At 36.6% G+C, this 24,375-nt stretch overlaps 1 protein-coding gene across 5 annotated transcripts in view; it reads right to left on the minus strand.

The window, feature by feature from the left end:
- The window catches only part of HSD17B4 (hydroxysteroid 17-beta dehydrogenase 4), a 91,454-nt gene that overhangs the window by 40,229 nt on the left and 26,850 nt on the right, over window positions 1-24,375 (minus strand). For all 5 annotated transcript variants that reach the window (XR_003431240.1, XR_003431244.1, XM_027099513.1 and 2 more), the window contains exons 9-16: window positions 22,548-22,639; window positions 19,950-19,974; window positions 18,251-18,379; window positions 14,934-15,037; window positions 13,274-13,510; window positions 10,759-10,810; window positions 5,748-5,819; window positions 2,769-2,872 (exon numbers count right to left, since the gene is read on the minus strand). Coding sequence is in view for 3 of the 5 variants with exons in the window: in XM_027099513.1 (XP_026955314.1) it covers window positions 2,769-2,872; window positions 5,748-5,819; window positions 10,759-10,810; window positions 13,274-13,510; window positions 14,934-15,037; window positions 18,251-18,379; window positions 19,950-19,974; window positions 22,548-22,639 (815 nt within the window). In the remaining 2 variants the exon portion in view is untranslated. The remainder of the gene's footprint in view (window positions 1-2,768; window positions 2,873-5,747; window positions 5,820-10,758; window positions 10,811-13,273; window positions 13,511-14,933; window positions 15,038-18,250; window positions 18,380-19,949; window positions 19,975-22,547; window positions 22,640-24,375) is intronic.

Here is a 24,375-nt window from a genome sequence, read left to right on the forward strand (position 1 = left end):
TCTTCCCGGACCAGGACTTGAACCTGTGTCCCCTGAACTGGCAGGTGGATTCTTAACCACTGCACCACCAGGGAAGCCCCCATTCCTCTGCTGATGGACATTTAGGTTGCCTCCATGTCCTGGCTATTGTAAACAGTGCTGCTATGAACATTGGGGTGCATGGTTTTCTCCAGATGTATGCCCAGTAGTGGGACTGCTGGATCATATGCTAACTCTATTTTTAGTTTCTTAAGGAACCTCCATACTGTTCTTCGTAGTGGCTGTATCAATTTACATTCCCACCAACAGTGCAAAAGGGTTCCCTTTTCTCCACACCCTCTCCAGCATTCATTGTTTGTAGATTTTTTGATGATGGCCATTCTAACCAGTGTGAGGTGATACTCATAGTTTTGATTTGCATTTCTCTAATAATTAGTGATGTTGAGCATGTTTTCATGTGCTTTTTGGCCATCTATATGTCTTCTTTGGAGAAATGTCTATTTAGATTTTCCTTTTTGCATTTATATCCTAATTGGAGCAGTTGAGCTTCTTGGATGTGTAGATCAACGTTTTTCATCAATGCCATTGTTCCTTCAATTATATTTTCTGCTTCTTTCTCTCTCCTCTCTTTCTGGTATGCCCATTACATAAAAGCTGGTGTACTTAATGGTATTTCACATTTCTCTGAGCCTCTTCATTCTTTTTCTTCACCTTTTTTCTTTCTGTTCTTCAGACAGAAATAGATTGATCGATCTTCAAGCTTTTTGATTTTAATTCTGCCACTTCAAATCTACTGTTGAGACCCTCTAGTAAATTCTTCATTTCAGTTATTGTACTTTCAGTTCCAGAACTACTTCTATTTGGTTCTTTTTTTATATAATTTCTATTTATTGATTTCTTTCTCTCTTTTTTTTTTTTCTGAGCCACAACACGCATCTTGCAGGATCTTAGTTCCCCGACCAGGGACTGAACCCGTGCCCCCTGCAGTGGAAGTGCGGAGTGCTAACCACTGGACCACTGGGGAATTCCCCAATTTTTCTCTATTTGATGAGACATTGTCATCATACTTTATTTCTTTACACACTTTACTTCTTTAAGCATGGTTTCCTTTAGTTCTTTGACTATATTTACAATAAATGCTTTGAAATCTTTTCCTATTAAGTCTTCTCAAAAGCAATCTCTGTTGCCTGTTTTGTTTTGTTTTTTCGTATATATGGGTCATACTCTTTTATTTCTTTCAGATCTTTTAATTTTTGTTGATAACTGGATACTTTAGATAACATATTGCAGCAACTCTGGATACTGAGACCCCTTTCCCCTTCCAGGGCTTGTTGTTATTGTTAACTTGTTTATTTGTTTAGTGACTTGGCTAGACTACTTAAGTACATTTCCCCCACAGTGTGCAGACTCTGATGTTGCTCCTCAGAGGGTACAGCCTTGGGCAAGCACAGTCAGCCTGGGATGGATGACAGTGGTTTTAGCAGATCTCTCCCTGATCTCTCTGTTAAACTGTCTGTCCAGCTGTTCAGCTTCACAAATTGACAGATGACTGTTCTATTATTTTCAACAGTGCCCTGGGGCATAAATTGTTCCACAATCTGATCCAATTAAAGTCAGGCCTTTTTGGAGGTGTAGTCTTTGAGGCCAGTCTTTGAGGTTTGTTATGATCCCATGATGACTCTTCTTAGCTGTCTTCCCATGGTTCTCTCTAGCAAATTTCTAGTTGGACTAGTTTAGTTTACTGCTTTCATGGAGCTACCAGCCTCCTCTTGATTATCACTAAAGTAACACTGTTTTTGAAACCATCCTTACTTTTGAGCTTCCAAATACTTGGTACCAAAATGAGTCAGTTTCCGTGGGAAGAGCTTCAGAGCTCTCTATATTATTACAGCCTGCCTTGCCCCCCAGGCCAAACCTCTGCACCACTGCAACGGACATGAGGGCAAGCATCGTGGCCCACTTCTCTCCAAGTGACATCCTCACTTTACAAGAAGAGTCCTAGGCAAGGGAGGAGCTTCTGGTCTTCTCAGCTTGCCTCTAGTAGCAGGGGACCACAACCCTATGAGCAGGCTGGGCAAGAGTTATCAGGGCCCTCGTGTTCTCAGCCTGCCACGGTGGAACACAGTCTCCACCCTACAAGTAGGGGCGGGGTGAAGGAAGACAGCCCCGTAACTCTCAGCCACTTTTACCTGGAATTGAGCTTCTGCAACACAAGCTGGGGCTGGGGAGCTGGTGTGGAGGTAATAGGAAAAATGAGTGGGCTGGTCCTCCTAGGAAGACAGTGCAGCCCTATTCTGGGAACTGAGGGCAGAGGTAAAAGCTAGGTTAAATTGATGTAAAATCCAATTTACAAAATATTTTTAGGAAAAAAAATATGTTTTTGGATAGAATTTGAGAACTAAAGAGTAACTAGAATTGTTTTATACAAGAGAAATGCTCAAGTCATTTAATGAATGATGATTTGCATTTATACAAGGATCACTTGTATGTGTTAGGTTTTTCTAAAGAGTTTTGGATGCAGGCAAAGTTTGCATAAGAAAGCAAAGATATTCCCATAGTTACCTCAGCTACATTACACTTACGTCAGCCAGACTTTTCTATATATAACATATGTTATATATTAAAATATACAAATATAAACAGCATTTCAAATCCAAGGAACACATTCTGATTCAAAGAAGTGTGGACTACTGAAGCCCTACTCTATGAAATTACACATATGGTAAGTTCAAAATACAGATAAGGATCCTTAACGACACATGTATCTCGCTTATGAAGTCATAGCCTACCTTAGCTTTGTCTGACATCCGTTTTCCACCAAAGCCTCCAGAGCCAACAACAAAGATGGAGAACTGATTATAACATATAAGTTCCTCCCCAGAATAAGAGTAGACTGAAAAGTAAATGAAAGAAAAAAAGAAAAGAGGTTATTACCAAAAGACATAACTAGTTACCCAATATATGATCAACAATCCTTTGAAAAGTTTCAGAAACAAAATCCAATTACTAAAAGGCTTTGCAATTTAAAGACACCCAGGTTTGGGATACAGAGCACTCATTTTAATCACTCACTACCAGTCTCTGGAAGGCAGAGAGAAGAGGATCTTGACAAATCCTTTCTTGACTATGAAACAGCAGTTCATCTCACCTCTTCTTAAAGTTCCCCAACTGCCTTTCGTATTTCAATTCTCTCCTTCTCAAACCTTTCAAACAATTCCACTACAAAATGCAGACTAACGCACATGAAAAGATGCTCATCATCGCTAATTATTAGAGGAATGCAAATCAAAACTACAATGAGGTACCACCTCATACTGGTCAGAATGACCAACATTAAAAAGTCTACAAATAACAAATGCTGGAGAGGGTGTGGAGAAAAGGGAACTCTCCTACACTGTTGGTAGGAATGTAAATCGGTACAGCCACTATGGAGGTTCCTCAAAAAACTAAAAATAGAATTGCCATATGATCCAGCAATCCCGCTCCTAGGCATATATCCAGACAAAACTATAATTCAAAAAGATGCATGCACCCCTATGTTCATAGCAACACTATTTACAATAGCCAAGACATGGAAACAACCTAAAAGTCCATCAACAGATGGATAAAGAAGATGTGATACACACACACACACACACACACACACACACACACACACACACACACACACACTGGAATATTACTCAGCCATAAAAAAGACTGAAATAATGCCATTTGCAGCAACACGGATGCACCTAGAGATTATCATACCAAGAGAAGTCAGAAAGAGAAAAATACCATATATCACTTATATGTGGAATCTAAAATATGACACAAATGAACATATCTACAAAACAGGAATAGACTCAGAGATATAGAGAACAGACTTGTGGTTGCCTAGGGGAAAGGAAGGTGGTGGAGGGATGGATTGGGAGTTTCGGATTAGCAGATGGAAACTATTATATATAGGATGGATAAACAACAAGGTCCTACTGTATTGCACATGGAACTATATTCAATATCCTGTGATAAGCCATAATGGAAAAGAATATGAAAAAGAATGTATATATGTATAACTAAATCACTTTGCTGTACAGCAGAATTTAACACAACATTGTAAATCCACTAAAATTCAATAAAATTTAAAAATTAAAATAGAATACAGATAACCACACTCCCAAATTTTCAAACATTCTGCTGAAGTCCTCAATAGAGCCTGGAATGTAAAAGAAGAAATAAGTGAGAATGAAGGTATAAGCTTCAGGAGGGCAGGATCATGGCTTTTTTGCTCACCATCATATTCCCAGCAATTAGAACAGTAACTGGGACAGAAAAGGCACCTAATAAATAGGTATTAAATTAATTAGTAAATCAATGAACAAACGATGTGATTGAGCAAGTTAGTGAATAAGTAAGCAAGTAATGAATGAAAGACAGCTGTCCCTCTTTCTACTGACTACTTTCCTGGTGACAGTTTGAGCATCACCTAAATCACCAGCACTATAAAACTAGGAATATGATTTTGAATTGTATAATAAGGAAAACTATAATTATAACAAAAAATAATGGAAGTCATGGTGATTTGTATTTAAAATAAGACTTTTACCCTTATTACACAGAAAATTGGATATCTAATTCCATCTATATTTTATCTACAAATTCTAATACATTATTATCCATTACTAAGCTATAGCTAAATAAATGGAGTAGATCAAGAAAGAAGAGTAAAAATTAAAGCTAAGGTTACTGCAGAACTTTTTTGTGGTAGACATTTGGTAGAATGGTGAGAAGACTAAAAGAAAACTGGGTGAGTTGCAGCCAAATGTTAGCCAATATTTGAAATGGTTAGAAAATACAAAAATCTTAAAAAAGAAAGAAGAGGGATAAGGAGGAAGAGGGAAAGAGAGAGAACAGACACATGTTCTACGTGTCTATGATGAAATACATAGTTTACTTTGTAAACTATGAGTTAACAAAAACAATGTAGTAGAAAAATATTTAAGAGCATTAAAAATGTTCTCAATATATTATTAAGTAAAAACAAGGCAAGTTCCAAAACAACATATTCAGTATAACCTCCTGTATATTTAGAACAAAAATGATAAAGCCTATATTCCAAATACCAGACAATATTAAACTTTCCACTGCTATTTCCAAAATTTTTTATAATGCTTATCTATTTCTATTGTTCTTAAACTTTAAAACAAATAAATTCTAAGCAATGTATCTTTAGCTTATGTTTAAATACTAGTATTTCAACATTCATTAAACTACTATAATCTTTTTTTCCACTGCAAATAAAATGTGGCTATGGTGTTTAAACCACATTATAAGTTCAACAGGTTTGAATGTGCAAGGTTAAGAACCTAACTACAATTTGTAAGAATGATTCAGGGCTCAAATATGTTCCAAGTTCCAAAGAGCTAACATAGAAAAGAGTATCTACAACATAGCCTAATTATCAACTGAGGGCAGTCTATGTATTCATTCCTGCCAAAAACATAATCTAGGAAGCATAATTCTCCTCTATGCTTGCTATACCAGCCACATTTCTCACCTCTGTGCTTTGGTTATGTTGTTACAAATCCCCTGAAATGTCCCACTCTCTGGACCACCCCCTCCTCCCTTATTTTCTAAAAAAGCTTGTGAATTTTTAGAACACTAATCTTGCTTTCTCACAATTGGAAGATAAACAGAAACTTATTCATCAACTTCTGTGATAAAGTATTGTATTACATACAAAGTCTATGAATCTAACAATATTATTATAAGAACTAGAAATGAGTTACCATCCATAAGAATTATTAAACCGGATCCTTTATCCAGGACATCAGCAACAACTGCTTCACATTTTACTTTTCCTAAAATGGGAAGTAAAATAATAAATAAATAGTAAATAAATAAATAAGGAGACTGTTTTAAAGACCGTAAGTTATATGAGGACATGAGAGAAATTAACATAACTTCCACTGTAAGTTCAGCAAAACTAAAAAATCATGATTTAGAATAATTTTCAATATAATGTTGAATCATAAACATTAAAAGCAATCAGAATACCTGAATCACCAAATCTGAAACATCAATAATTCTGATAAATTAGGTTGTAAAAAGTAACAATTTTCAATCATTCAATGAACACTTGTTAAGCATACAGCCAACACCATCTACCCCATTCCTTCTCAAATCTCTACTCTACGGGCTTCAATTAGACAGTGTTTCTTTCTAACTACTCTGTTCTTTTAGGGACTGTTCCATTATTTAACTGGTAATGTTAAATCTTGATGGATTAACAATTGTTTGGGAGTGAACTCATAATCTTTTTCTCCAAGCTGTTTTTCTCTTTTGTTCCCTATACGAATGAATGGTACCATCCACCCAACTGCCAAGCCAGAAACTTCAGCATGACCCCTGCCTCATAAAATAGTGTCTAAGTATGTGGCAAGACTTGAGTATGCAGAGACTGGGAGAAGCTAGATTATATGAAAAGTTTCTGATTTCATCCTGAAGTCTATGAACAGCCATCTGGGGTTTTTAATAGAGAAGTGACAAATACACTTGCATTTTGGAAATAATATTCTGGCTACAGTGAGAAGAGCAGACCTGAAGGGAGCAAGAATGGAGGCAGAGAGAACACTTAGAAAGTGAGAGATGACGGTGGTCGAAGTGAGGTGGACAGAAATAGGATTCTAAATGTATTGAAGGGAGAGAATCAAAGAATTTGGTACCTGCCTGGGTGTGAAAGATGGTAAAAGAAACGCTAAGGATAACTAGATTGCTGTCACTTTCACCTCCTAAATCTCTCTCTGCTTCTCCCACTTCTCTCCATCTCTCCACCACCACCTTAGCCTAAGCTACCATCATTTCATTTGAACTACCACAACAGACTTCTAACGAGGTACCTGCATGTCCACTCTGACCAACTTTAAAACCTGCTCTCCTATTATGTCTGAAGTTATTTTTTCCCAAAGTCAACCTGATTACCAACCTGATTATGCCAAATCCTTCTATTTTAAGTTCTAATGGTATCATGTATGTTTCATCTGTAATGTTTAGCACATATAGTTGCAAGTGTACATTTATTTGTGTGGCTTTTTGATTATTGACTGCCCTCTCCACCAACTAGGTTATATGCTCCATGAGGGCAGAGTCCAGATTTGCTTCCATTCTCCATTTATTCACAACCCTAGCAGAAAGCCTAGAAGTTAGGAAGTAATCAATAAATAATTGTCAAATTGCTGATGATCTCTTCAGGTGATCAACTCCACATCCAATGAAACACCAAGCCCACTCCCTACATATCGCTATAATTTCTCCACTTATATCCATCCTCATGCCCACAATCCTATTCAATCAACCACGGTCTCTAACCTAGATTATTACAACAGTCTCTTACAAAATCTCCTTCTCTCTATCTCATTCCCTTAGAATCCAAGCATTACAAACATGAGCCAGAGTTGATGCTTTCTAAAATCCACGTTTGATCATATAATTCTCTCCTTTCAGTCCTTCAGTGGTTATCTATTGTCTTTAAAATAAAAGCCAAACTTCTTCACCTGACCACACACTGCACACTGCCTCAGACAAAAAAGGGCTGCGTGAAAACTTAGGCTGTAACACTGAACGGAAGACTCAAACTGAGATGGTGGAGCAGAACACGGAACTCACCTCCCCCCCCGACAAACACATCAAAAATACATCTACACGTGGAACAATTCTCCCTGAAAATTAAGTGGAGACTACCAGAAAGACCTGTACAACCAAGACTGTAAGAAAGACCCACAGGTAACTGGGTAGAAAGGGAAGAAAAGCGAGCAGGTCAGGACCTGTGCCCCTGAGAGGGGACTCAGAGGAAAAAGATTACACAGGAAGAGACCTTCCCTGGGGAGTGAGCACTTCAAGCCACATATTGGGCACCCCAGCCCTGGTGTCCAACAGAGGGAACACGAGTCCCCTTGGCTGGCTGGAGGGCCAGTGGGATTAACAGGAGGGCTGTGGGAAGCCTGGACTCCGGGAGCATGTGAACACTTACGTGCTCCCGAGGCAGGGCAGAGAGGGCAGACTGAAACCACTTGGGTAGCTGACTGGTTGCCTACAACTGCCCTGGTCCCCAGCCTGAGCTGAGAGAACACGCCAGCACCATTTGCCTCGTGTTGCAGCTTCACTCTCTGGGCTGCCGTGATTGAGGAAAAGGCTCAGCCATGAGACACTGAGGAGCTTCAAACCCTAAGTGGCAACTGAGTGGCGAGGGGGCAGCCATTACTGGTGACTGCACTGGGGCTCCAGATCTCTGATGGTGGCCATGCCAAACAAAATCCATGCTCCGACCCTCACTGACTACCCACCCCAGCCCCTCTCGCTCCACCACTGCTCCCCTCTAGGGTAAGGGTGCCAGTGCTGGGAGGGGGGGAAAGCACACACTTAAAGGAAACTTAGCCAGCTCAGACCCGACCCTCAGGGCTTCTGCTCCAGCAACTTGGGACCTGCCCCCGCACCAAATAGTGGGGTAACAGGCACTAAGCAAAGGGGAAGCTCTACCTAACATCTAGCTTGGCCCTACTCCTCCATCTCCAGCCCCACCCCCTACCAGGATGACAGCTGCCAGCACACCTTGAGAAAAGACATAAATTGTGCTCACATCAAATCCAGCTCTCCCATCAATGCCACTGGGAACACGCAGACTGTATAGGGACACGCCCACAAGAGAACGCCCCTTCAAGACCACCATAGGTAACTATTTCACCAAATTTCAATAGATAAGCAAAATGAAAAGACAGAGGAATCTGTTTCCACTGAAAGAGCAAGAGAAAACTCCTGAAAAAAACAACTAATGAAATAGAAATAAACAATTTACCAGATAAAGAATTCAAAGCATTAGTAATAAGAATGCTAACTGAATTAGGGAAAAGAATAGCTGAATACAGTGAGAGTTTTAACAAGGAACTAGAAGATTCTAAAAAGAACCAATCAGAACTGAAGAATACAACAATTGAAAAGAAAAACACACTAAAAGGAATTAACAGCACACTAGGTGATACAGAAGAACACATAAGTGATCTGGAATATAGAAAATGGAAATCACCCAATCAGAACAGCAAAAAGAAAAAAGATGAGAACATTTTAAGGGATCTTTGGGGTAACATCATGCATACCAACATTCCATTATAGGGGTCTCAGAAGGAGAAGAAAGGGAAAAGGGGGTCAAAATATATTTAATGAAATTATGGCTGAAAATTTCCCAAGTCTGAAGAAGAAAACAGATATCCAGGTACAGGAAACACAGAGGGTCCCAAACAAGATGAATCCAAACAGACCTGCACCAAGACATAGCATAATAAAAATGGCAAAACTGAAAGAGAGAATTCTAGAGGCAGCAAAAGAAAAACAAAGAGCATATACAAGGGAATGCCCATAAGGCTATCAGCTGATTGTTCTGCAGAAACTTTGCAGGCCAGAAGGGAGTGGCATGGTATATTTAAAGGGCTGAAAGGGAAAACCCTACAACTTAGGATACTCTATCCAGCAAGATTATCCTTCAGAACTGAAGGGGAGATAAAGAACTTCTTGGATAAGCATCAATACTAAACCAACCCTAAAACAAATGTTAAAGGGTCTTCTCTAACTGGAAAAGAAAAAGCTATAACAAGAATTAAGTATCTATAGAAAAGGAAAAATCCCATTAGTAAAGGCAAATATATAGGGAAGGCTGAGGCTCAACCACTTAAATAAGCTAGTACAAAGATTAAAAAACAAAAAATTGTAAAATCAAGTATAACTACAATAATCAGTAAAGGGATAAACACGAAGATGTGAATATGACATCAAAAACACAGATGGGGGAAGCGAGTAAAAAAATATAGAGCTTTTAAAATGTGTTTGAACTTAACGGACTACCTGGTTTAAAACAAATAAATAGAGTCATAGATCAACATCTATGAGCCCCACGGTAACCACAAATCAAAAATCTACAACAGATACCCAAAAACAAAAAAGAAAGGAACATAAGCAAAAGAAAAGTGTGAAACCACAAAGGAAAAAACTAAAAGAAGAAGAAAAAAACAGGGAAGAACTACAAAAACAACCAGAAACAAGTAACACTAACACTGAAACAGAACTATTCAGCATTAAGCAATACGAATTTTTTTTAATTAAAATCTCAAAAAAAATTAAAGTACAATTCTAGCTATTTGCTGACCTCTACCATTATGTAATGTGAAATGAAAAAGACTTTTTTTTATTTTACCACCTTACATGGTCAGTATTTAATTAATATTCTGACATCAGAGTAGCAACATAAATATATCGAAGTAAAGTGAAAAAATGAGAAGATTTACTGAACAAGTAAGATATTATTGAGAAAAATAAATTGATTATTAAGACAGCCTTGGTTTTACTTACTCTAAAAGAAAATAGAAAAAAGTTAATTACAAGACATTGTATCTTTTAACATTGTTTGCTTTATGAAAATCAGTACCAACACAAATACCTGAGAAAAGAATGAAGAATCATATTCATGGGAATCATAACTGATTATACACAATCACTAAGTTTAGGACACACACAGAAAATGCTCCTTTCAATTGCTGACCAGATGTTTAGTATTTTGAAGTAATTTCTTAAATAAGACTATTCAAATAGGACAAAGTTTAAGGGAACCAAAATAGGTACTAGTTAACATCAATCTACTCTAACGCCTGACATGCACATAAATAACTTACAGTTTATTTAGGTTGCTCTATGCCAGTTTAACACATTGACACAGTTTGGAAGGTTAGTCAGAAAATAAAACGATCAAGAACTCACCTGCTCTGGGAAGTGGTTTATATAACTCCAGGTACTGCTCCCCATGAAGAACCTGCGTTAGGGTAAGCAAAATTTTATTAGTAGACTTTCTTCTTCCACAGCTTCTTCTGTGGATACCGCTAATCACAAGTGGCATTTCACTGTCCACACGTTCACGTGACTACTTCCCCCAAATTATCTGTCTCAATTTGGCTCCCACTTCTTAATTATATGATTCAGAAATAATCAGTACCCCAATCTAAAGACTGTCAGCTCTCTAGAAGAGATACATTTGTGTTCTTTCTTGACATTCATAAATTTTTGTTGACTGATAACTGTGGATTATTTGCCAATGGAGACACTAAACTAGGCGTATTTCCAGTGTTCATCACTGTGCCTGGAACATAGCAGGTATCCAGTAAATATCTACTGAATAAAAATGAACAAATAGGTCAGTACTAGAAAAGTAATTTCAGGTCACACCTGCCACATACAAATGACACAACCAAAACATTAATATAAATCTTACAACCACATTCAAGTAAAAGCAATGTCAACATTTTCTTAGTGTAAGAGTAAATACTAAAGACTCTGTGCAACTTCATAGCCACTTAACCTCAATGTATCAAAGCAAGAATATAAAAATATATGTAGGAATACTATAGGACAGTAAAAACAAAACCTGACCCATATATCCGAATGACCACACTCAACTGCTATGGGACAGTTTAATTCCCAGTCTTCCTCAGAACCCAGAAGGGAAAAAGAAAAGGGGTGAGGGTAGTGATGGGAGGACAAATGAAGGACTGCCTCACTGTCATACGACCTGGAAGCTCAAGGTTAGGAAGACTGGGATTCAAATCCCAAGACGGCTATCATTCCCAGGGACAGATTTTGAACACTATTCATAATTTCCAACTCCTTCCACTCTGAGGAAGAATTCTGAAACATTTACTTTAATTGTTTGTACTGACATTACCCAAACAGAAGAACTGTATGCAACAAATACCATGGGACAGTGACTAAAACAACAAACTGCCTGTCATCTATTTCTTGCCTCCCTCCCTACTTCATTGAATACTTTAATAAAATAACCGTAGATTCTCATAGATTCAGAGCAGCAATGAGCTAATCGATCCTCCAGTAAATGGGTTCTCCAATCAGTCAAAATCACAGAAATCAGTTCAAAAGTCTACGATTCAACAGTTATCAACTGGACTCATGGCCTGACCCTTACTTCAAGAAATAAAATAACCCCAAAGGCTTCTCGCAATTGTTTGCTCCTTCTTCTTGGAACAATTTATTCACTTTGCTTCTCAAATACCACATTCTCCCGATACGCCTCATACCTCACCGGCCACTCCTTCCCAGTTTCTCTTGCTAACTCCTTCTCATCTCTTCAAACTCTCACCAAACTCAGGCTTTTTTTCTCTACTTACATTCACACATTGGTGATTTCACCCAGTCTCATGTCTTTCAATCTCACTTAAATGCTACAAATCCCAGTAGGGCCTCCCCCGCAAACTCTAAACTCACACATTTAACTGCCCACTTTATATCTCCACTTGAATGGATAATAGGCATCTCAGATCTGTCCAAAACCAACTCCTGATCATCCCCACCTTAAAGTGATTGTATATATCTATTTTATTATACATAGTAATATGTCATATGTAACTACTATACATATTAAATACATTGTACATAATTAATTATGAACATACGGGTATATATGCATATATATCATCCCAGTTAACCTGACCAAAAACCTTCATCCTTGACTCCTCTTTCTTTCCATGCATATCCAGACTAGTGCTGGAATTACCATAATAAACTCCAAACTGGTTTCCCTGCTTCCATGCTTGGCTCCCATAAATCTATTCTCCACAGAGGAGCAAAACTGAGCCTGTGAGTGAACACAGCCAGATCATACCACTCCTCAGTTCAAAGCACTACAAATGGCCTCCCATGTTAATCAGAGTATGAGTTGAAATTCTTATGATGACTACAAGGCCCTCTTCTCCTACCGCTGCCCCCTTGCTCATTCTATAGCTGTATCAACCAAAAGCAAGGTAAGTATGCACCTGCCTCGGGGCCCTTTACACCTGTTCTCTCTGCTTCAAATATTCTTCGCTCTTGCTCCTTCATCACTATCGTCAGGTAAGGATTATCATACCCATTTTATAGATAAGGAAACTGAAGCTTAGAGAAGTTATTAACCCTTGGTCAAATAGCATGTAATGGCAGAGAGAGAATTAATAACATTATGCCAGGGTTACGGACTGTACATAATCACTGTTGCCTTCTTTTTGCTTGCCTTTTCAACGAACTCTCTACCCTTTTTTTCTTTTTAAGAAAAATTAAAAGACATGCTAAATCTTTATTCTTGAATCAACCACTATAAACTATTGTATTAAGACACCACACACACACACACACACACACACACACACACACACACAGAGTATGTGACATTTACCAATCATATTTAAAGGAAGAGAAGAAGAGCAAAATAAAGGTTTCTTATTATGCATACCTTTGCCAAGTTGACTGAAAGCCCAGGAATCTCTGCTAATCCTCCATCCATTATAGATTTCTGAGCTAGAATAACTCCAAAGGTAGGCAAACAGGAGAAATCAGAACTCCCTTCATAAATAAACTTCAAATCTTTCGGCTCCTTGATTGATGCTCCCACTCCAAGGGCGTACATAATAGTGTCCAGTTCCGTATAAGAAGAAGAAAATGGAGGAAATTTATGGCCAATAGCTCCAGCCTATGGAACAATTGTAGAAAATTATTTTTTCACTGATATTCTTGTCAAATCTTTAAATTTCTGACTTTTCAAAACTATTAACTGCTACATACTTAGCTTTGTGAATAGAATGTCATTTTAGTGAATCTGATAGGATATCATCATAACTGTTTCACTATATTTTTTTAATAAAATCAATTGTATGGAAAAAGACTTCATTTACAAATAAGTACGTTTTTCTCGCCCACTTCTTGTTAACAGATAGTATATCTCATTTTCAACTTTCCTGTCTCTGATGATGGAAAAGCCTATTAATACAGTGACTGTTAGCTACTCAAAATTACAAAAAATAAAAAAATTACTATAAACAGGGATAATGAATGGCTCTATAAGATCTATTTTATAAAAGTATAAACAGATGAGCAAAACATTGCTTAATGCTTGTAAATCAGACTCCCTCATAATGGTTTTGGTTATAATTAGATTTTACTGTAAGCTCCTACCTAGGACTGTCCTTTATCTAACTGGATATTGTATTTTTCTATTTAGTGATGACATGCCTAGCTAATTTGTGAAGCATATGTTAGGTTATAAAAGAATCATGTCCAATTTTTGATCACTTTCATTCTAAAGCAAGAGTCAGCAAACAACAGCTGAGAATTAAAAATGGTTTTTACATTTTTTTAAGAGTGGTCTAAAAAAAGAAAAAGAAGATTATGTGTCAGAAACAGTACGTGGTCCATAAAGCCTAAAATATTTACCATCTGGCCCTTTACCAAAAAAGTTTGCCAACCCCTACTCTAAAGTAAAATCACATTTATAAACTGATCATATTCTCAGGGTTACAATTAGATTGTTTATTTCATCACTATGTCTCCCCTGAGTCACAAAACACCATAACTGAATGTGTCAAATGACTTATTTCTTATTATTTATGCACTATAATTTTTTTTTTTAAAAAGAAGTACTGGAGATAGGTAATCAGCAAACTTCACAAGAGCTATAACCACAGCTCTACTAGAATTTCTGACACAATGGGAGACTTTTTACTTTGCAGCCATGTTGAAATATTTCCAAAATACAATCTATCAATGCTTTTCCTTAAAAGAAATGACTCAAAAGAGGCACTAAGTTAAATATCCTTTTCTAAAGAGTTAGAAAGTGACTGAAGGACGATTTTCAAAAATGCTCCAAAAAACAAAAAAGACACTTGTTTATTACACTGAAGAAGAGAAAGTAAAAGTTACATTTAATATTTTAGCCTTATGTTCATTCAAATTTTATAAACATTCAGTACATGTTCTATAAAGTTTTATGGTCACTCACCTTTCCTATTTAACAATAAATAAATAGCTTGGAAAAGTATTTTTTGCATAAAAGAAAAGGAAAGAAAAGAAAAAAGTCTCCAGAGAAGGCAAAGTGTTAGCCTTTCTCTTCCACTTACAAATCCTGATGTAGCTGTTGATGTCACACTACTGGTATGATTTGCCGAAACTCCTCCATCTGAATCTATTTTATTTAGAGCTTCAATTACACTGCCAATTGATTCTAAAAAAAGGAATAAATAACAATAATAATGCTTTTTCCATCAACAGATGAATGGATAAAGATGTGATGAATATTACTCAGCCATAAAAAAAGAATGAAATAATGCCATTTGCAGTGACATGGATGGACCTAGAGATTGTCATACTGAGTGAAGTTAAGTCAGAAGGAGAAAGACAAATATCTATGATATCACTTATATGTGGAATCTAAAAAAATGGTACAAAGGAACTTATTTACATAACAGAAAGAGAGTTATAGATGTAGAAAACAAACTTATGGTTACCAAGTGGGGAGGGAGACAGGGAGGGATAAATTGGGAGACTGGGATTGACATATACCTACTACTATATATAAATAGATAACTAATAAGAACCTACTATATAGCACAGGGAACTCTACTCAATACTCTATAATGACCTATATGGGAAAAGAATCTAAAAATCAGTGGATATATGTATACGTATAACTGATTCACTTTGCTATACAGCAGGAACTAACACAACATTGTAAATCAACTATACTCCAATAAAAATTAATTTAAAAAAAATCAGTCCCACTATGGAGTGGGAAGAGCAATTTGCATATGTGAAATATCTAGCCAGTTATTTTACAGTGCTATTTAAATAGTGACCTACAGGACAAACTTCCAGATTTTTCCTATATAGTTGAACTATATTTCATTTGTACTGAAAAAAAATTTAAATCATTAATGATTCAAGTCAATCAACTTCAGGATAATAAGGATGAACGAATTGAATTTTCTCTTTAGGATCACTGGAATTTAAATAAGACAGAGTGCTTTGGTAAACCTATTACATAAAGATCATAAAAGCATCATCTTTCAAATATCCTAAAGAGCTAATATTCCCCTGGTGAAATCCAAATAAATGTAAGCTATTTTAAAAAAAAAAAAAAAAAAAAAAGCTTTTGTTACAGACGTGACTAAGAAAAGCTACAATGCTTTAGACAATCATTCCTATATCATCCAGCAAGCCTGCTGCAGAACCTTCACTGGCATTCATGAACTGACTGCGTGATGTCAGGCTATTGCAGGAAAAAATCGTGAAAGACTCTGAATAGACCAAAGATAACTGGGTGTTTCCAACATACTCTCCCCACGTTATGATTCCAAAGAGGCTCTAAGCTTGCAAAGTCTTTGAGTGATTTTACAACTCTGTAAAGTCGGATCCTTGTCCACAGATGTGCAATTTCCATCTGGTGGAGGGACAACTAATTTTCCTTCTCTCCCCACCATCACCCCTCCTCCAGGATGCAACAATGTCAAGATTACCCCCCAGGTCTCTGTACAGGTAACTGCTCAGAAAACATTACTAAAAATTCTTCCAGAGAAAACCACCGTTATGACCAGTGACTACGGACAGAATTCAGAAGCTGCTATTCTGGGGTCTAAAAGGTTAATAAAGGAGATTCACAGAGTATCCACATATGCCATAAGGTTCCAAAAGCTCTGGGACCTTTCTAACAAACCTTAGATATATGGGCCTCCTTCTAAACTCAGACAAAAACTATAACTAAACTACAGAATGTGAGATGACCAGGGCTCTCTTCCATTCCTGGTGACACTAGGTAGGTTTCTTGCCTACCAACCCTCCTCTTACCACCCCATTTAGGCTGCTGCCTAGATGGGAGGCTATTTAACTGAAGTAACCTCGGTACAGGCTGGTGGTACTGCACTCAAAGACAGACCACCTGAGTTAACTCTTGGCTCAAACACTGAGAAAGCTTGGGCCACTTACTCAGCTTTTCTGGGATTTAGTTCCATCATCTGTAAAATGAAAATGATGAAATGGGTGCTCGGAAAGTCGTGGTTCTACAGAAAGTGTAAGATTTTTTTTCTAACTGTACTTCAAATACTAGGGTTATCTTTTCATTTGTAACTATATAATTCATCATTAGCTTTTTCTTTATATTAGTCTAATACTTTTAAGGCAATAAAATGGAATTCTGACCTCAGAGAAGAGTTTTTAAGATCCTTTTTCCTTTTCCTAATTTTCATTGATAGGTGACTGCTGTTCGTAGACTAAATTTACCTCATATATCAAAAAAAAAGAATACAGAAAATGCTACCGCTAATGACATAACAATCATGTTATCCTCTGATTGAGAAAAGTATAATGAAAATTTCAGTGAGTGTACCAGCAGACAAGAAAGTAACATTGGGATTAAAAAAAAAAAAAAAGAACAGTCATTTTTCAGATATATTCTTCTATCAAACATTAAATATAATACTAGGAAGGGAAAAAAAAAGATTTTTCTGTAAAATAATCCTGATTCATGATCCTTCCCAGAAAGGTCCTTTAAATTTCATATACTATATACATATGTGAGTTATACTAGAAAAAATAATGTGACTTTTATTGGCCGTCTCTTCCTGTGGCATATCATAGATGATTCAATAATTCAAGGTAACAAGCATTTACTAAATCCTTTCTATGAGTTCAGCACTATGCTAGCACCAAATACAAAAGGACATACAAGATACATTCTCTGCCTCCAAAGGAACTTATTATGCAGTTAAGAAACCACACACTTATGAAACAAAAGCAGTGGAAAGCAGTCATGATTAGACGCTCAAGTGGTAAGAGTTCAGCTAAGAAAGAGCTGAAGCCCAGAATATGAAGCCCAGAATATCTGGGGAGGTTTTGTTGAACATCTGGGGCTTGAGTTTTTCTAAAGAAGCACCGAGATTAGCAGAGGTGATAAAAGGAATGAGAGGCGTCTTAGAAAGGCAGAGAAACAGTAGCAAAGACAAAGTGCTAAAACAAAGCGAAATCTATTCACTAGAGAGAAAAGACCTAAGCCTAAATACTATAAGACTTAAATAAACTTTTGGGGAAATAAAGAAAAATCAGGTCAGATAAGGAACATGTGATTAGATGAGGCAAGACTTTGAAACCAACCACCAGATGGGGAATAGATGCATTGAGCACAAATGGGTAAACACCTCCTTACGTCCCCTCAATCACACATATACCAAAAAATCAGGATCATAAGAAAACTGAAAAACTGACAGTGGGAGTAACATACATACTTTAAATTGGAGAGTTCTAATACCTACTGGAGCAGAAAATGTGCTCTTGATGATCTGAGCATCTAAGTTATCACAATTAAGAAGACAATTCCATAAGAGAAGAGAATGCTTTGTTGCCTCTGATTACCCAACCAGGACTAAACTGACTTGGGACTCTTTACCTTGAATTCTCTGAGGCTTGGTGGCATTACCAAAGTCACAGATCTTCGTCCAGTTAGCCTTCACCGCCTCAGGAGTCATTGGCTGAGTCCTCTGTCTTACAATGGCTCCAAGGGTCCGCTCCCATCGTACTGGTTATAGAAATAAAACCAAGATACTGAACACATAGTTTAAGAGGGAGACAGAAAGTAGAATTCATGAGTCCCCTGAATTTTTTTTTTTAACATCAAGAAAAATGGAATTTGGAAAAAAAGATTCTAACTTCTAAAGATTTTTACTACAAATTTTTAAAAAATAACAAACCCATTAGGATGTCAAATTTCTTTTTCTAATATTTGAAGCTGAAGGGAAAACCTCTCCCTCCTCTGACTATGCCAGATACTACTAAAGGTAGGATGAAATGCTGAATCAGAAAGTTAAATTATATATAATCACACCAAAAGACTGTCTTCATCACCACAGATCACTTAGATAATACACTTCAAGGTAACAGAGCAGAATAGAGCTCTGTTGAATAGCAAACTGAAAACTAGTGGTGATAACAGGTCAAAGACTCCAGATAATCAAATTAATATATCACACAACCCCACATAATTCTCCCTTTTCCTCCCTTTGCTCTTCCTCCTTTTCCATGGGAAGTCAACTAGATTGCCCACCCAGATTCACAAAAATCATCATTGCTGCATAAGTTCCATAAAGATAATTTTTAACATTTTAAAAGCCGGAGGAATAAATAGAACCTTATTTAAACAGAATGGTCAGACTTTGATGATTACTAAATTGAAGGTTTGTCCTGGGAAATGACAGAAGCTTCTAGAGATTTCCTATTGATAAAGTCCCATATACAGCTTTTATTGCAACAACTGATCTTCCTTTCTTAAAAAATGTCGTAAGACACTTAAAAATGTTTGAATAAGTTCCTTCATAACTTAGAGAACAGTCATTAATAATACACTACAATATGTTGTAACAATGTCATCCAGTAATGGCAGCCTTTTAAATAATTCAATTAATTTTGATACCAGCATCCAACTGAAAACTTGAATTGGGATATTGGAATGTTCACAATTTTTTTTAAACACCATACAGTAATTATCCAATTTGGAGCTCACAAGGTTTAAGAACTGGGGGAAGAGAGGATTTAAGCCAGATGAATTTACTATTGGGCTGAAGGAGAATAATTTCTATAGATCAGCTGCAATTTCTCTTCTAGAAAGCTGTCCAGTGTGATTCCCCACTATCTCCTTCTGATGTCTCATGCTCCAAGGAAGAAAAGAATCACTGAGAGAACTGGAGAACTTGCCTAGGACAGAGCTCTTCCCATCTTGAAAAAACGCCCTCCCTCCCACTCACTGCTGAACAGGCATGTGGGGTGTCGGAGACATGGGAATACAAACATCAATATAAAGAGAGACTGTGCTGTCTGAAGAAACAGCCAGTTCTGAATAGGACAGGACAAATATTGAATAAGCACTGCTAATAGGAAAAAAATTGAAAAGATCCTTGAAAATACCACAGGCCTGCAGGGCAATTTCCATGTTTTAGAAGACCTGTTGCTATAACAATGTTTGAGTTTGATTATGCGTGCACTAAATCCAATGGTTTGGCATTTGACAAGGTCTTTACCCAGCTCTACCTGGATATGCAGTTTTAAAGATATGGAAATAATGTATGGCAAACCAAAAACCAAAAGAGACTTACATTTTCCAATCCATCCTGCTCCGACCTACCAAAAAGAGGAGGAAGAAGTTATACCATCTAATGTGAAATTACTAATAAAATTTTTATGAAATTAACAAAACAGGCAGCTATCTTTTTACAAGTATCAGAATGCTAGATGACAATGGATGAAAATAATGCAGCTCTACAAAAGTCTGTTGGCCCACATGACTTTGCACTATTCATGTTATCAGAGTAGAAAAATAAAGCAACACAATATAGCAGAAATGCATGTAGTAGAAGAGCATGACTTTGCACAGAAACCAAGGTGTGATACCAGTTCTTCTACAGACTAGCTGTCTGATCCTGGTTAAATAATTTGACTTCCCTAAACTCAGGATTCCCCTTATGTAAAATCAGGATAATAATACACTCTTCATGAAGTAACCATGAAGGTTAAACAATATAAATACCAAATTTGCCCAGCACATCACTTGAAATACATGTCCTTCTGGAAAGACTTAATGAATAAAAAAAATAAAAAGCAAAAAAAAATAAAGCCAGGATTTGACTTAATGAACTACATATACTCATTTTAATGAAACACCTTTATATAGAAATAAGGCAAATGACCAAATACATTAATCACCGTACAGAAAGATGATATTTTTTCTAGAAGCCATTCAAGGAAATTCTCAGAAGAAAATGTCTGATGTAAGAAAATCTGTTTGTCATATCTTCAAACACCACAGCTACAGTGTTCCACATGCGTATGACGGAAGAAACAGTACCAGCAGACAGCACACTTCTCAGTGGCTCTAATCACTCATTCCTTTACGTATATTAACAGGACAATCGGCCTTGATGCTGTCAGAGTAGTTAAAGTGGCAGTGGTACTGATAACAGGCAAGAAAAATATCATCTTTTACCATACTTGGGGAGTGAAGCAACAAGCTGCAAACTCCTCACAGGTGCTAGAAACAACAGCTCCAGTCGATCCAAAAAATCTCTATCTGCCACTCTATCAAAACTTGGCAAACAAAGTGTCAATTTACATTCAAGGTTTAAGTCAGGATATTACACACCTCTCTTACTGTATTTTGTACTCAATCTCACATAGCAAATGTCCCTTACTAAAAATATTCACAATATAGTAAAATAAAAGAACAACATACAAAACTTCATCTACAGCATTATCCTAGTTATCTGTGTATGTTTGGGTGTGTGTGTAAACTGTATACCTAAAAAAAAAAGCCTATTCGTGTAAAATGCACATCTAATAAAAGACTGGAAAAGAATATCCACAAAAATATTAATAGGAGTTATCTCTCGATAGTGGTAATGTGGGTGATTTTTATTTTCCTCTATATACTCCCCTATATATTTGAAGTTTTCTACAAAAGCATATATTATTTTTGTTCACAGAATTAATAACAAACATAAATGTAAAAGATAAAGAATTTTTTTAAAATTCCTTAATGAGATAAAAAGACAGACAGACCAAATTTTGAGCTCCACATGGCTTGATATTATTAAATTTCTCTTCTGTAAATCTAGAGTTGTAAAGTTCTTTCCACCTCTAATTTTCCACAATTCACAATCAACGACTGTGATTAAGAAAGCAGAGGCACCTATCTCTGCATAGACTGTTTTTCATTTACTAAACAGCTTTTTATTCAAATAAATCAGGCTAATATATATCATTCACTTCAAACTGATCCAGGTAATTTTGCTACCAAGAAATATCTTTGGATGTCATGTATTCCACATGCAACAGGTTTATTATTATACTACCACAGAGAATCAAATAAAGGGGGGTGGTCTAAAATATAACAGTTCATCCTAGAAAAGAAAAAAGAGATCAAACTCAAATGAGGACTAAAAAATATATAAATCAGCATAAGGAGATCTAAAGGGACTTTGATTATAGAGTGAAAACTGAACCTCATTGGATGGTAGGATTATGTGTGGTTTTTATTTTTATAGCAAACATGTAAAGCTTTGCAACAGGGAAACATAGCAAAGTTTATTTTTAAAGTTAATACAAATAATAAGTTGTGTTTACTGATCTATCATACCCAGACTGAATTCCTGCTATACTGATATAATAGTTAAAATTGAGGGGTGACTGCTCTGTACGCTAAGAGTTTAAAAATATGATCTCCAGTTCTCACAACAAAACCCCAAGAAAACGAAAACTCAGGGAGGTTAATTTGTACAATATTCCAGCGAGCCAGCAATTACCAGAGCAAGAAATCAAAACCTGGCCTGGCTGACTTTAAACCATCACCTCTGTCCGTTCACTTAACTTACTACTCAGCATCTCTAACCAAATGAGACTTTCTGTATCTGACTAAACACATCAAACCAGTCAGTCACATTTTCATTTGACAAGAATATCAGAAATGAAGAACTAGGGAAGAACAATTTACAAAGTTGCTGTTACTTTCTCAAAAAAGGACAATAGTCATACTTGTTCCTTAATTATAACATATACATAATATTAAAAAATATACAAGTGATACCAACTGATGCAGATTTTTACAAATGTGAACAATTGGAAAATACTAATTTTTGAATCTTTTTTTATATTATTTATACAAATATTGCTTTGGGAGAAAGTGCAAAGGTGCAGAATACCTCAAACAAGCCACCATTTTCCTCACAACTCTCATGGCAAAGCCAAAGGACCAGGGGTGCCACGTAATCTGGCTTCAGAGCTTCCAGAAGATCTGAAATAAATAGCCAAAAAAAAAAAAAAACTATCAACAAGAATATATATGTATTCAATCAATCATTTTACTTTCTGAAAATTCCTCACTTATAAAATTATAGGTTCAGAGACTTTTTAAATAAACAAGAAAAAAAATAGATATACATAATTAATTAGTATTAACATCCAAGGCTTTTAGAAGAATCTTTTCATCCCAATGGAGACATTCAGGCTTCTAACATAGAAGGCATCAGATATACCTTTCCAAGATGGGTAACGTACTGTTTAGAAGACAAGTTAAAGCTGCCTTGGCAAAGACTGGTGAGCAAAGGCATACATAGCATAATGAACTTAGGTACCATTCATTCCCAAAACTATTTTGCTCTCCCAGAAGCTAGAACACTATAAAACAGCCTTGACAACTGTAATGACAGTAAGATGATGTAAAATGGACCTTGCAACCATTACTGATGAGTCACAAAGTGTAAGAAATATTTTCCTGTTATATACCTTCTGTGAGCAACTTAACAGAGCAGAAAGGTACTACACAAGGAGCATGAACACCTAGATTTTACTGCTGGCCCTGCCATGTAGGCAATTTAGGGCATTGAGCACAGCACTCAACTCTCTTGGACGTGTGTCTGTATCTGTAAGATGGTAATTAAAATGCGTTACCTGCCTATTCTACTAAGTTGCTGCAAGGCTCAAATGAGACACGATTTGTAAATACATCTTATGATCTTTAAAGAATCAAATAAATGTAAATTTTAACTGTGAAGGGACAAAATATAGTTTTATATTTTAAAGTGACAAAGATGACATTTACAGTCCCTGTAAATTAAAGAGCAGCTCTAAAAACCCTTCACTTTACAGTATTCCTGACCCCAGAAACTGTGAGATAATATATACTTGTTGTTTTAATCCACAAAATTTGAAGTAATTTATTACACAACAGTAAATAACTAATACAGCTTGGGAAGTTAGTTCATGAGTATTCATCCTAAGATTATGTTTCATTTCATGTAAGAAACATGTAAGTCACATATATGATTTTCCATTTTTCAAATATATTTCAAAGGGGGAAAAGAAATTGCAAATGTCTCCACACATTACTCTTAACACCTGGTTCTTTAACAAATAATTCCTTTGACAGCCTGTAAGTTAATATTTCAGAGGAAAAGAGGAAAAACGCTGAGGCAAAATAAATTTTCAGCTTTTTCTAAACTATAAAAAAGTAATAAATACCAAAATTTAAAATAACAGAAATTCAGAATCTGAAGGGCTTTTAAAAATGATCTGTAACAACTCTCTTCTTTTACAGAAGAGAAAGCGGGTCCAGAAAGATTAAATTATTTGTCTAAAGTACATCTTATTCTCCAAACATCTTTCACTAGGGTTTGGTGGGCATAAAAGATACTACATTAAACAGTGACTTAACATCTCTAGAGGTCAAAATTAATGGAAGCTACATTCTCAAAGGAAAGCAAATTTAAAAGCTAAAGTTTTGTTTGTTTGTTTTGCAATACGCGGGCCTCTCACTGTTGTGGCCTCTCCCGTTGCGGAGTACAGGCTCTGGACGCGCAGGCTCAGCGGCCATGGCTCACGGGCCCAGCCGCTCCGCAGCATGTGGGATCCTCCCAGACCGGGGCACGAACCCGCGTCCCCTGCATCAGCAGGCAGACTCTCGACCACTGCGCCACCAGGGAAGCCCTAAAAGCTAAAGTTTTCAATATTTCCTTGAAAACTTGCTGCTTC

The sequence above is a fragment of the Aethalodelphis obliquidens genome, unplaced genomic scaffold (genome assembly GCF_003676395.1).
Source record: "Aethalodelphis obliquidens isolate GAN/ISIS:26980383/991018 unplaced genomic scaffold, ASM367639v1 scaffold4, whole genome shotgun sequence".
Classification (NCBI taxonomy): Eukaryota; Metazoa; Chordata; class Mammalia; order Artiodactyla; family Delphinidae; genus Aethalodelphis; species Aethalodelphis obliquidens.